Source organism: Manacus candei, unplaced genomic scaffold (genome assembly GCF_025592945.1).
Source record: "Manacus candei isolate 608988 ecotype Guabito, Panama unplaced genomic scaffold, ASM2559294v1 h1tg000048l, whole genome shotgun sequence".
NCBI classification, from domain to species: domain Eukaryota; kingdom Metazoa; phylum Chordata; class Aves; order Passeriformes; family Pipridae; genus Manacus; species Manacus candei.
In genome coordinates this window covers 7,443,260-7,457,713 of record NW_026138096.1, presented here as the reverse complement: position 1 = coordinate 7,457,713, position 14,454 = coordinate 7,443,260, and the positions used below count along the sequence as shown (strand labels likewise).

The 14,454-nt window shown below is 36.0% G+C and overlaps 1 protein-coding gene across 1 annotated transcript in view; it reads right to left on the bottom strand.

The window, feature by feature from the left end:
- Nucleotides 1–14,454, bottom strand: part of POLN (DNA polymerase nu) — a 93,789-nt gene that overhangs the window by 16,765 nt on the left and 62,570 nt on the right. Inside the window, exons 19-21 of the mRNA XM_051798567.1 lie at nucleotides 11,448–11,579; nucleotides 8,476–8,586; nucleotides 4,888–4,966 (exon numbers count right to left, since the gene is read on the bottom strand). Coding sequence (XP_051654527.1) covers nucleotides 4,888–4,966; nucleotides 8,476–8,586; nucleotides 11,448–11,579 — 322 coding nt within the window. The remainder of the gene's footprint in view (nucleotides 1–4,887; nucleotides 4,967–8,475; nucleotides 8,587–11,447; nucleotides 11,580–14,454) is intronic.

The following is a 14,454-nucleotide window of genomic DNA, read 5'->3' as shown; positions in this document are numbered from 1 at the left end:
AAATACATTTATTTGCATCCAACAACTCACATAAAGGAACCCTGAAAAACCTGCTACATCGTGAATGTCCTTTTTGGCTGTGATATTTAAGCATATTAAATATATTTCGTTCTTTCTATAAAGAATAACTGACTTGCTCTGGCTTACTGTGCATGAAGTGTTCAGGTAACAGTTCACCATCTTGTGGATGCATGTAAAATACTGCTTGAATGCTCAAGGAAAGTGATGGTTTTCCTAAGTTACAGCCTGCCTAGAAATTCAATGTTACTTGGTCACTTTGGGAGGCAAAGAGCTACATACTGGTCTGGGACAGCAGCTATGGAGAGTTCCCAGTCATTTCTGACATAGCAATACAATCTGGGAACTTCTGATACTGAAACAAAAGCATTTGTGTGTGAAACAACAATCTTACTCTCCTCTCAAGCAGAATCCAAAACTTTTATCTTTTCCTTGTGATTCTATTTCTCCAGTATTAGGCTATAGGTAAAAGTTGACCATCTTGCTAGAGTTAATCCATATCCTGGGTGGGAACTGTGGGCAGAGTACCAGAGCAATAAGCATTTACTTGAAAATCCTGGTTAACTGGTAGAGAAGAAACATGAGTAAAAACAATTATTTAATTCCTGAAGAAACAGATAAAGGGAAGTAAGATTTATGCTCAGAGTTAAAGAAAATCAACACACATAGCAGCAGCTCTAAGCATTTTACTGAATGTATTTGGTTGAAATTATGATGTAATCATGAAGTTGGGTTTATTAGTATGCCTTCTTGTATGAATCTGAGAAATGATAAGAAGTTCATAAAGTAATAATGATTGAATCCCTATACACCTTATAAAAATGCCTCTGGATTCTTGTGTCATACTAAAACTGAAGCCACTTCCAACAAATGAATCATGTGTGATTTATCACATGACTTGTATCTGAAAAAAATCCAGGTCACATAACAAAATGCTTGTTCCTGGGATGAATGGGGCTGTTTCTAACTAATTTACCTATCTGCAGAAGTGAGTTGCATTTACAGCTCACCAGCTCAGAAAATCATTAGGTTGATTAAGGAGTTTGTTCATTGAGGAAGACATACAAAACCTCCAGCATCCACTGCTATTGAAAAGCAGCTGGGACCAAGAAAATATACCTTTTCCTTTTATTTGCTGGTGGTTTTTCCTTTTCAGATCCCTCATTTAGATCTGGCCTGTGGCTGAACCTCTCTCTTTAACTAGGCTCCGGACATGCTAAGAAGTGAAGCTGTGTGTTCGTGGCACAGGTCCAGTGCTGAAGGAACAATAAATTGGTGAGAAAGTAGAATTTCTGGATTCACACCAAATTATTCAATAGTTCTGTAGACTTGTTAAAATTCATTTGCATGTTGTTGGGATATTATCATCTTTAATGACTTCCTCAGAAGTTCATGTAGCATCAGGTAGACTTTGGGTAACCATCAGTGCAGCTTCAGCTTGCAAAATGATAATATGTACAATCATTGCTATAGGCAGCAATTCTTCCACAATTTGCCAGCATCCTTCTTTCTCACCAAGCTTCCATGTGTCTGCCACTGCAGTGATGTTTTAAACACTGAAAAGAACTACAACTGTCCATCTGAGTTCATTGAGTACCTTTACCCTCTCATCAGTTCCATAAATCTTTCTTTCAGCTGCTCCTGCATGCCTTGATCTCACTTCAGAAGTTTCTTTGCTATCATCTGCCTGCAGGAAACATCATGTGGAGGTTCTGTGGATTGCATCAGACAGGTAAAAGCTGGCACTTGAATAATTTATGCCAGCAGCACATTTTCAGCAAGCAACTTGGCCAGCAGCAGCAGAACAGCATCTTAAGAAAGATCTAGGTAATATGGAAGAAGTCTGAAGAAATTGTGATTACTTGTCAGTGCCACACAAAATGCAGATACCAGTAGCCAACTCATACTAATATCAGATCCATATCATATGTGTTGCATTTAATGCTACTTTTCCTGGTTTCTGTAAAATTATTTCCAAGTAACTGATTGACTTTTTACTGTCAAAGCATAACCTGCTAGGCTGGCATTTGAATTAAAAGATGAAGGAAAACAAAGAGAAAAATGAGACTGCTAGTTGACAAAACAGAATTGATCAGTCACAGTGGAATATCCTGTTTCATCAAGAAGGCCTCTGATGAAGCCTCATGAAAATGTGACTTGATTACCTTTCCCTGACTTCCAAATGCAGTATCATATGTGCAAACAATAACTGAAAATCTACAAGCTGCTAGTCAGACGAAAATTAAGTTTCACACTGTTGGGTCAGAGCTTGCTCAGAGCTGAACAGCTTACAGTGCAGAACAATGAATGCAGTGCTGTGAGTGAAGACTGCAAACTAACACTAAAAACTGTAAGACCTTACCCAGAATTATTTTTTCTTTATTTCCAAGGTAAGGAAGACAAAATGTTAAGCATTAGCCAAAACTTAGCTATGCTTAACGGGATACTGTCTCCCAGTGTAAATGTTCATAAACACTTCTAAAGCCTGTAAAAATTATATTTCCCTTTGATATGCTGTTCAAAGTGAAAATTCTGTTTCCAAAATTAGAAATTCTAATAGGGAAATAAAGATACTTACAAGGGGTTGAAGATAGAAGAAAAGATAGTAGTGTGCTATCTTTGGAATGAATATGATCTGATGGGATGATAATAGGAGATTGATTATATTCTCATTTTGGAAGAGCTACTGTGCATTCCCACTGTTACAACAAGAGCACCGATTATGTACACACTTCCTTTTAACAATATTTTTCAAAGGGCTTCATAAAGGATGTTAGGATCATTATCCTAACTTGACTGATAAGAAAATCAAGAAACAGACTACTGAAAAAATAACTAACTGAATGTCACCTGGCAGGCAAGTGGAAACACAATATTTCAAGTTTCAGTCCCATACTCTTTTGGCAACACCCCACTGATGCTTTCAAATGCCACTGTCCAAACTGGTGAGTGTTCACAGAATTTATAAAGGCATTGATTGTGCTTTTCTGACAAGTCTGGCCATAAGTACCTACTAAATATTACAGCAAGGAGCCATTATTGACTATTAAAACACTCTCCTCTAGCAAAGCCATCCAGTTGTTAATGGCTGGCAGGAGTTCAAAATTCTTGTTTAAACTAGTCTATCTCTTTGACATGTCCTTGCAGTTTTGATCTTTCCCAGATGTGACATTTATGATAAGAATAAGCCGGATAGGCAGTGATACTTTGCTGTTGTCTGGTGTAGCCATTCCCCTATGCTTTCACAAGGAATTTCAACATGTAAAACTCCAATATTTCCCCATATCTGTTTCCTCCTCAGCCATTTGGTGACACTACTTCTTTAAAATAAATAGCTTTGAGAAATAAAAACCCAAGTAAAATTTTCTGTTGAGAGAGAAGAAAACATTCATGAGCTTTATCAGACATGACATTTGGCTTTCTCAGACAACAAACAGCCAGTTACTGAACCTAAAGATCTGTGTGCCAGGTAGGAACTGCAGAAGGGAGTATGTTTTTTGCCCTCTCATCACCTTCACTTGCCTCCCCTACTAAACACTGTTGGCTACTCCTCTATCACTAATCTAACTCGAAGTTTTGCTTGCTACTGATACAGAAATTTTCATCCATGCCACAGCCATCAGATTCTGGTCTCTTCATTCAACTCGGGTATCAAAAAAAATTATCATCAGTGCAGAGAATCTGCCTGAAAATGTAGACTGCAATATGTGATAGTGCATCATCCAACATTTAACACAGAAATGTACCATTGTCGGAATGCAGGCAGGATCTCCACCAAAGAATCATTTCCCATTTCAGATGTGTACTACCAAGAACACTCAACAGTTTTATTTGTGGCATAGGAACGACTCTAACTTTGAATTCAAAAAGTGGAATTTATATTTGTAATTAAAAATTACATTTTCAAACATGGATCAAATAAGACAATGATACACATACACACACACACACACACAGAGTATTTATAGGCTGGATATAACACATAATTGCCAAGTATATTTGGAAGGCCAAACCCTGTTCCTTTGTAACCTAAATACCCACTGAAGTCCTTAACAGATGATTGCTACAGTTAAGTTGTTATTACCCCTTCTAGATGACAGAAACACTGATGTTCTGCACTATCTGCTATCTCTGCTTTTATTTGAACTTCTACTGCACAAATTCATGTGCCACTGGATTGTTTACTACAGCATTACACAAGATGAGAACACATTAGTTTGGGGTTTTTTTGTGCCTGTTTGACTTCAAAGTATCTTTCTATTTCAGCAAATAATAATGCTCCCTGGCTCTCTGCACCATTCCCTCCATCCTTTTTACAGGAAAAGTAGACTTCATTATTTCTGCTAGTGGTGTAAAACTCTTGAGGATGTTCTGTGATCTCCTGCCCAACTCTCAGCAGTCACAGCAGAAGAGAATCATGATGACCAAGCTTTTCTTTAGCAAAGGAAAGCCATCTATACAAGAATAAAAAATGTTCATTTATTTTGCTTGAGTACTGGTTTCCTGATTCCTGTTTTTTTTTTCCCAGCCCATTGAATGTTCAATTCCCACTGTACAATACCCTCAAAATACAGGAAGGATATGATCAGTGGGCTTGATTTCAAAGATGCAGAACTACCACTGAACTGTATCTGACTGAGTTTAAATGGCCCTGGGGCATTTTATTGCCTTGGGATGGATTTACAGATCCAACCATTAAAGTACAAAGATGTAACTTTAAATGTATAAAACCATCTCACAAGTCTTTGCTTGTTAAAAGATTCAGAGGCATACATGACATTTCTACAGCTGCTTAAAATGCCAGAAATATATTCATTTCAACCAATTTTGTTTTAAGAACAAACAGTTTTGCAGTCATTCATTACTAACCTGGCTGTTAAAGTGGGAGAAATGACAACAGAGGTAAAAATCTTCACCATAGCCATTTTACAAAGATCAGCTGCAGAGCCTACGAAAGAAAGTGATCTGCTTTTAATTTAAAGCATGCAAAAGGAAAACGTTCTTCTTGGAACTATGGCATAGGAATGAAAAACATCTGAAGATTCTGAATCATAAGAATTTTCAAAACTAGCAGATTCAATTAATGTAATATGTGAAACAGACTATGAAATTAATAAATAACAAACAAAATAATTACATGTTAATTAAAACTAGAAAATAACAATATGAAATTATTTGTAAATTAAAGGTGAATTTGTCAGTCATAGCTATAGGTTGAAAAATTCCTTTTTATAAAAAAAAGTCTGAAATTATTGAAGTTTGAATTAAAATTTATCTATAAATCAATTAAAATTTATTGTCACAAAAGGTCAGAACATTGTTTCAGTGCATTTCAATTTGGAACCTTAATTTTGTACTTTTCCATATTTCCATGTGTATATTCATATATTCATTACATCACAGTGTTAAGAGCAGTGGTGCATAAAACAGTGTCATGGTACATAACAGACAACCCATTTCTGGTGATCAAGAGGCAGAATGATTCTCCAGGTCTGCAGTTTGGTGAAAGGTTCTGTTCTGAACCATACATTTGACATAAAAGATTTATCAGATAAAATACAGAAACAATCCTTTAGGTAAGGATTGGAAGCCATAATCTTCTTCGTCCCATCAGACATCCTATATGTCCAAGACCACAGACGTTGCCCTTCTCGCACTCTGTAACTCAACAAATTTTGAATTCTTTCTTCCAAATGGTTCAGCTTTCAGAGTAGGGATAAGGAACAGCCAGGTAGGCAAATCGTAAGGGTACTGTGCTGGGAGATACTCATAGAATCATAGGATACCCCCAGTCAGAAGGGACCTATAAGGATCATCAAGTCCAACTCCCTGCTCCTTGCAGGACACTAAATCTGAACCATATGTCCAAGAGCACCATCCAGACACTTCTTGAACTCTGTCAGGTTTGGTGCCATGAGCACTTCCCTTGGGTTGGCCCTTCTGGCTAAGGGAGAATGTCTAAGAGAACGAGGACTCAGACTTAACAGCTCTTCTTCCTCCACAGTTTTCTGTGACAAACTGTCTCCTCTGAATCCCATGCTGAGACTGTTTTGGTCATTGACTGTATCAAGTGCAGACCTATGGCTGAGAGATGGCAATGCCTGACTGCGAGTTTAGCCTCAAATACTTGTCTTGTTTTCCTGGTCAAATGATGTGTCAAATTGATTCAATACATCACAAAAAGGGACACATTGGTATAAAAGGTAGGAAAGGATGTTTCAGCAAAGGTCAGGTAACTTAGTGATCACAAGAATAAAACTATGTAATCGAGCATTTACTCCATCACAACACATATGTTCTATATATATTCTTAATGAAAAAATGTAAAGTAATAAAATATAAAAGAATTCTCAAAATAATTTTTTCTGAGATATGATCTTTAGAGATAAGTTATTTTAAATTTTTAAAAAGAAAATAATTATATATCCTTCTGGTTGATTTTGTCACAACTATAAATAAATAATAAAAGATAAAATGAATGGTTTGCTCTATGTGGATAGGTAGAGCTGAATTATAACTGAAGAATATATGCTGTACATTGGTGAAAACTACTGAACTGGGAAATATCCAAAAAGAGAAAAAATGAAAGAAGTGTGAGAAACCCAGTTGCAGGAAGTAAAAGCTGAAACTCTACATTCCTCTCAATATTGTCATGCATCAGAAGAAGTCTTCTGCTACCAGTTGCTGCTACCATAACCAAAATGCAAACTACTTAAATTAATCAGACTATTAGGTACAGCTATAGAACACATAAATTAAATGCAGTTTAGTTCACTAACTATGATAAAAGGTTTTAATATAATTTGTTAAGTTTTTACATTCCTAAAGTATTATCTCATGGCTGAAATCCTGAAATTAAAAAATCATTGTAGTCTAGAATGAAATTTTTTATAAAATTTGGGAATACCAAATATTTTAGAGTTTTTCATCCTTGTTTTATCGCACCTTATAATATCAAATGTTTTGAGTAACAACTACATTATTTTTCATCAGATTTGTCCAACGATGAACTATGACAATATTATTGTAGGTACTTAGGAATGAGTGTTTGGTAGACAGTCCTGTGATAGCTTTGCCTCAGCTCCAGCTCTTGGGACAGATGGACAGAGCAAGTGCTGCTCAGAGGGCCGTGTTTCCTTATTAATGGTGCACTGTAAGCTCAGCAGGACTCGCTGTGTTGGCTCAAGCATCGAGCCTTCACCTGAAGAGGCTCCATCCAGCTGGATGGGAGCCAGCTAAACTGAGCACGAGGCTCTGGAGAAGGCTGGACAGGGATGCCCATAAACCTTTCCTGCAGATCTTACAAGGATATTTTAAAATTCTACAAGTGGGGGCCTCCTACAGAAAGGCACTGTCACTCAAGCACAACTATTACTCAAGCAGAAGGGTATATATTAGAATTCTAGATCTGTAGGTGTCCTTGCAGAGACAGTACTTAAAGTCAGTTACAAATTATAAGGAGTGTCAAACATGATATAAATACTTATGTCATTTTAAAGATTAAACATTAAAATGAATAATATTTGGAGAGAGAAAAAAAAAACCAGCACACAATCCTTTCAAAAGGAAAATCCAAATCACTTTATAAGGAGCACTCCATCACCATGTCTAGAAAGCACTTTTCACTTGCCTGTAAATTGTACACTTCCAATATAACTTAAGGAAAACCCTGTCAGCATCACTCAATTAAAATGTAATTCTTCCAAGGGATAGCTTGTTAGGAAGCATCTCAGTCTGGGACTGGCAGCTCAGGTTGTTTTTTTCCCTTGGGTAGCTAAACTCTGTACACAACTGAACACCAAGTGATTTACACAGAGTATATTAATGCATCAGATTAACTAGCATGTAAGCACTTACTGCTGATTTCTACATTTTCAATCTATATGGTAAATTGGCAATGTTTTTCTCTGAAAAAATATCTTTTTTCTTGCCCTTCACAGAATTAAGTTTGAATGTTTCTTACAACGAATGAGTTGGGTTTCAAAACAAATGCTAACAACACATGACTCTTGTAATGTTTTATATTTCTTAAACTAAAGCTATCTGGCAAAATAAAAGCTAGAATCTGTAAGCAGCATAATTACAGAAACCCTTCTGGAATAACAAACTATGAAAACTAGAAAGGAAAATGTTTAAATATAACAGAGCATCAGAAGAACTGAATTCCAGATATTCTCCCTATACACAGTATGTATTATTTAACCACCACAGAGCACTCCAATGTATCAAAACATTTATACTGTTGTTGTTATTATTGTTGTTGTTGTTTACTAGCAATTTCCAAGATAGTAAGATTACATCATTTTAACTTCTCTTTCATAGTAAAACCTCACACTTCCTCCAGCAGACTACTAAATGTTTATTCTTCTGAGATTACCAGAATTGTTGCCCAGTAAAGTCAAGCAGAGATGAAGAGACAGGTAGATAAGCAGGAAGGTAGGGGGGGCAGTTCTTTACCTTGAACAACAAAATTGACAGCCTGCCTCTCTGCTTGAGTGCGCAGTTTGTAATCCTGGGCATTGATGTTGGCCAGGGGTCTTTTGCGTCCCATTATGGAAACCACATAACCTGGTAGGATTTAAATAGAAATTAGTATTCTCAGAGTGATTAAATTTCAAATATTCTCTTTGAAGATAATATAGATATTTGTAATTATGTGCTGTCCGAGTCAATTTAATATTTTGTACTCTGAAAACAGACCTTATTTAAACTTTAAATGCTTATTGTATTTTGGATTTAATAATTATTTCACTCAGATTATTGGTACATGTTATACAAGGAAAACTTCTGTTCATTAAAGTTGTATTTTCATTAGGAATGTCTACTGATAAACCACCGAACTCTCTCTGTGGGAGATGAAACTATAAATACCTAGCAGAATTAGCTATCTATTAGCAGCCATAATTAGAGCTTTCCATGCAATGAGTAGTTTACTTGGGAATAGTAAAGAAAAATCAATTTGTAAAGTAATTAAATCAGTAATGAATATATTCCAAAAATATAAAATAGTTTTGGGGAAAAAAAACACAAATTATGTCTTTTTTTTTTCAATTTTCTTTATGTGGCATTTCTGTGTTTCTTTCACAGCCAAACTATCTTAACTTTAGTGTGGTGGGGGTTTTAGTTTAAAAGAAACATATGAAAGCACAGTTAAAGTTTTACATTAGGACTAATGATGTACTGTGCTAAAAAAACTACTTGGGAGGGCAAGAGAGAAGAGTCGAGAGGGAAAAGAGACGTGAGGATGCTCTTGTCAAAAGAACACATACAAAAACTTAGCTTATCTTCAAAACTAAACTTCTTATTTTAAGAAAAATTAAAAGATCATCCATGTTGAAAATAACTCTTTAAAAAAATATTCTGTTATAGTTCTGATCCCCTTGATTACCCATGAATTGTCATTATATGGAAGTTCAGTCTGCCACGGCTTCATTTCCTCTGTGGCAACCAAGCCATGCAAGCACAAGTGGTAAGGAGACCTCTCCAAAGAAAAAGTTATAACCTTACCATGAACAACACATACTCAGGCTTATGTGAAGAGGAAGAAGATGGTTCTGTTGAATTAATACTGCTTTCTGTGAATTAGTATATGCTGATACCAAAAGTACCAGTTTTGGAGCAAGGAACTGAATTATCTGGGGGTTAGGATGTTCTTTGGCAAATCAGTCCTTCCAGTTTAACTAAGATTTTCCACAAAGAACAGTATTTAAAGGAGGAACTGTTGAAATATTATATTCTCAGGTAAAAATAGATTTGCTGTAATCTCCCTATTCCCATGAGGTGTGACTCCACAACAGAATTGCCCTTGCAGTACTCATAACTGATCAGCATCCCCAGACAAATACCATCATTCATGTAACAGTGGCAGAGGATGTGTCTGGGGTCAATGATTAATCTGCAAATACATATCTGAATGAGGTCTTAAAGTAGTCTTTTTAATATGTCAACAATTTCATTAAAAACCAACAGCAATATAGTAATAAATGCAATAACAAATATCTTCATCAAAAATAATTATTTATAAGCTTATCATATCTATATGGAATATCAGACATTCATAACACCTAAATAATATTAGTAGGGTGGATGCTGCTCACCTTTGAACTGCAGATAAAGAAAAATTACCTTAATATGACCTCATTAGGTTGGAATGTTTTTGTTGGAAAGCTAGAATCTGAGGTGGATTAACAAGAAAAATATTAAATAATGCTGATCTGCTGCAGATTTTTAGAGGTTGTACAACCTAAATAGATTACTCTTCTACCATTAATGGTTAAAAAAATGGTTGGTAGACAGCAGTGCAAGGAGGAGTAAGAAGTAATTAAAAAAGTGTGCCTTGACATTAGAACATTAGTCATGACATTCTTGTCTACTGAACTTATAAATCAGATTTTTTACCACAGAAGTTTGTTTATTGAAATGCATTCATTTTTAAGAAAAGAATGCTGCTATTTTAAATAGATCATAAATATATAATAAACGTGTAATACTGTGTAATATTTTACTAGGTACATTATGTTGGGCTCAATTCTAGCTGAAAATAGCTTCACTTTTCTTGACTAACATTAATGAATGAAGGAATGCAACTGCATGACACAATGACAGCTCATGCTACCAGCAGATTTTTAGGCCCTACAAAGTACAAAAAAGGAATACTACCCATTTTCATGACTAGAAATCAATTACATGTTTCTATCATGACATACAATGATGGGTAACATTATATTGTAAATTTACTATTTATTTCTACAAAATGCCTTAGTACTCCGTGCCCTATTAAGAAACAAAAGAACTCAATTTTGACAGTTCTGCTAATTAGCTTTTAAAAGACAATATTTCAAGCAGCTATGTTTTCTCTCCTCAAATTACTGCACTCCTAGGATTCACTAAATATAAATGAATATGTAGACTAACAACAAATTTGATGCAAGAAGAGTTTGCAGCTGCTGGCTCCAAGAAGCACTCTGCTCACATCTGTCATCACAGCTACCACCTGAACTTCAAGCACATAAATTCTGACTGACGCAAATAAAAAATAAGTTTTAAAAAATTGGCTGTGTAATTGGCTGAGCTTCCACAGTCCAGCAGCCATGTAGCCTATTTCTTAAGTAAAAGATTCCCTGGGCTTCTTTGTGTTGGAGTACATCATATGTCAAAATGACGCAGTGTAACCTGACATGAAGTAGGGTTCACTCTGAGAACAGATGTCTTACTCTGTTAGCATCTTTCTGAGAAAAGGCAGACAGGCTTAAGCAGCTCCTTTTAGGGTTAAAAAAAGAAACAAAACCCCAAACCTGATTCACCAGGAAATGATCTTCCATCTTTTTTATTGTATTATAACTATCAGAATTTGGGTTGAGCTGAATGTTTGTCTTCATCAGTGTCAGTGCTGATCAGTACATTAAATGTGGTCACAGACTTTGGATTACCTTTATTTCGGCATTGCTCAATGGTTTTCTTTGTAAATTCATGCACTTTCTTGTATTTTTGCATAAAACTTTCTATAAATTGACTGGCTTGAAGAGGAGTAATTCCCAAGCAGTCAGCAAGACGTTCTTTACCTGGTGGTAGAGAAATTATCTTTATTATGCAATAAAGCAGAACAGAAATCCACTATATACAATAGCACTGTTACATGCACAATTACTGGAATTAACTTTACTTAGCTCTCTCTGTGAAAGAGGATGGATCTGATATACTACAGTCACATTTCAACAAAATAAATGTTTAACTCTCAGCTTGAATGTTTTACTGAAGTTACTGGACTAAGTATATAATTAATAAGAAGTATACCAGAATTATGTAATTAAGAAATTCCTAGTTAAAATTTATACCTATAATGTGGTTGAAATCTTTTGTTCACAGAATAACTCTGTGAAGCTTTAAGTATCATTTTATTAATTCAGAGTAGAAATCTGAAAACTTTGAAGAGCAGAAAAAGACATGAAATCAATTTTAAACAAACACAAATATTAATGAAGATCTAAAAAGGGATTGAGATGTGTGAGGTTGAGTTTAGCTAGAAGCTTTAGAGTTGGTGTCAAAATCACAAAAACTTAACTGCTGAAGCAATCAGATCAAATAGCCTGAATTTAGAAAGGCCATTAGGAGACTGAGTCCCATGGATTTCAAACAGGCTTCTCAATGTCTGTAAAAATCTGTGTCCAAGTTTTGAGATAAAAGGGTAGAAAAAAAGAAAAAAAAATCAGAAAAAAGTGTTTCAACAGAGAGAGAAAGGAATAATAGCTTTTGGACAGAATATAGGTACACAAGATATATTACGTTGGACCTAAAAGCACTTATAAAAATGTGGAAAAAACCCGAAGACAGTTTTTCAGAGTGTGAAAATATAAACTAAGAGCTACAGTTGAAACACATTTATAAACCAAACAGTTCCAGCAAAAATAAAACATACATCAACATTAGTCATATGAAGTTTGAAAGACAGATATATTTGTGTCAGCTGCACAGCAACACAGAACCAGCCCTGTGTCTGCAAAGAACATAAGCTGAGAGGCGACGTCTCAAGGCATGAAAGGCACAGAATAGTCCTTGTCACGGTAATACTGTCAAGAAAAATTATCTAGCACTTTTAAAAGAGAGAGGATTTCAGCCACCTAAATGCCATCACTGTCAGTCTGATGTGCATTTCAGAATAATTCTGTAGCATTTTGTTCTCAGTCATGCCAGGATCTGCACTGAGCTGCAGGAACACCAGTCTGGACAAGGGACTAGAGGAAGACATTCACAAGACATCCAGGATGACACTTGCTGAGCTATTATAGGTCTGTACTTTTTTTTTTTTTGACATCTAACTAATTTGGGTTTTCTTCCTGGGTCAGCAAATGACAAATTTATCTGCTAAAGCATATATTGCTAACAGCTAGAAGACTTCTGTAGTTTCCTTAGAGAACTGTAACATCTAAGTTTGTCCATGTTATCCATTTAAAGAACTATTAATATAGAGAACAAAGTATTGCATAAAATACTAGGAAAATTAAGGCACAAAATTAGCAAGGACGTCTGAAAGGTCCCAGGGAAATACAGTTCCTGGGAAGCAAAGAGAGGTGAAGGCACAGCCACATAATTGTGTCAGATCATGTTCCACAACACAGGAGCATAGGCTATGCCAAGTAAAGCCCAGGAGTGGACTAAAGCTTCCCTGAGCACTCTCCTTGAGTTATCTATGCCAGGGGAATTATTAGTAGCAGCCTGTGATTCAGTGTTCTCCATTCTGTAATACCATCTTTCAAAATTGAAAATAGCATTAGTTTTCATTTAAACACTTCGACATTCCTCTGTGTCAATTTAGGGCATTGAATTGAATTAATTCCTTATTTTACAGATGTTTAAGTTCTCCATGTTTTAGTTTAACAAGATGACTGAGGCAGAAGCAGGTGAATTGAACTGCTCCAAATCAAGCAAAAGTATTCATAGAATCATAGAATATCCTGAGTTGGAAGGGACCCACAAGGATCATCAAGACCAATTCCTGGCCCAGCACAGGACACTCCAAGAATTGTATCATGTGCCTGAGAGTATAATCCAAACAATTCTTGAACTTGGCCAGGCTTGGTGCTGTGACCACTGTTCTGGGGAGCCTGTTCCCACACCCACCCACCCACCCTCTGGGGGAAGAACCTTTTCCTAATAACAAACCTTCTTTCTTTATTATCCTCCAGAATTATAAAAAAGACCTTGAAAACATAAACCAAGGATAACCTAAAGCTAAGAAAACAAAAAGAAAAAAACCACACTATTTACTACATGACAAGTTTTCATTAACTCCTGCAAGCATAATAGAGGCAAGCTCCTCGGGGAATGTTTATGTAGTTTTTAATCCTAAAAGAAGTATTATTCACACTCTTCTGTTGTATCAAAATGTCTTCTTAATGAAAAGTGAGCCATCTTTTGAAGGGAGACAAACTGTGAATGGAATTCAGTCCATCAGTTTCAGGTATCTAACAATTACTTTTTGTCAGCCCAGTTTCCATCTAAGTAGTTTAATGATATCATTTCATGTCTTAATTAGGAACGGATCACACAGCTAATGAACTGGAAACATCTTATTATCTTTGAGGTGCTTCAACTGTCCTCGTTTGAGAGAGAGGGACAAAAGCAAGTGAGTAAAGGAGATACTTAAATCAAGAGCCTGCTGCATCAAAATGTTCAGTGGCTGTTTCAGAGCAAGTGAGGGAGTGCCAATACTGTGCTTAAATATAATCATGGAAGTTCTCTGTAGCATGAGTAGAAAGACAAAGGCTTCACTGAAAGAGGCTCTAGCCCCAGTAACTGAGGCATTTCTGACTATATACAGAACTACAGGGCATTCAACTGGTGGTGATTCAGTCTGATTACATCTGGTATCTGCTGTTCCACCCACAGTGAAGGGGACAGGAAATGTGCAGCATGTGCATGGAACAAGGGGCAGGAGTG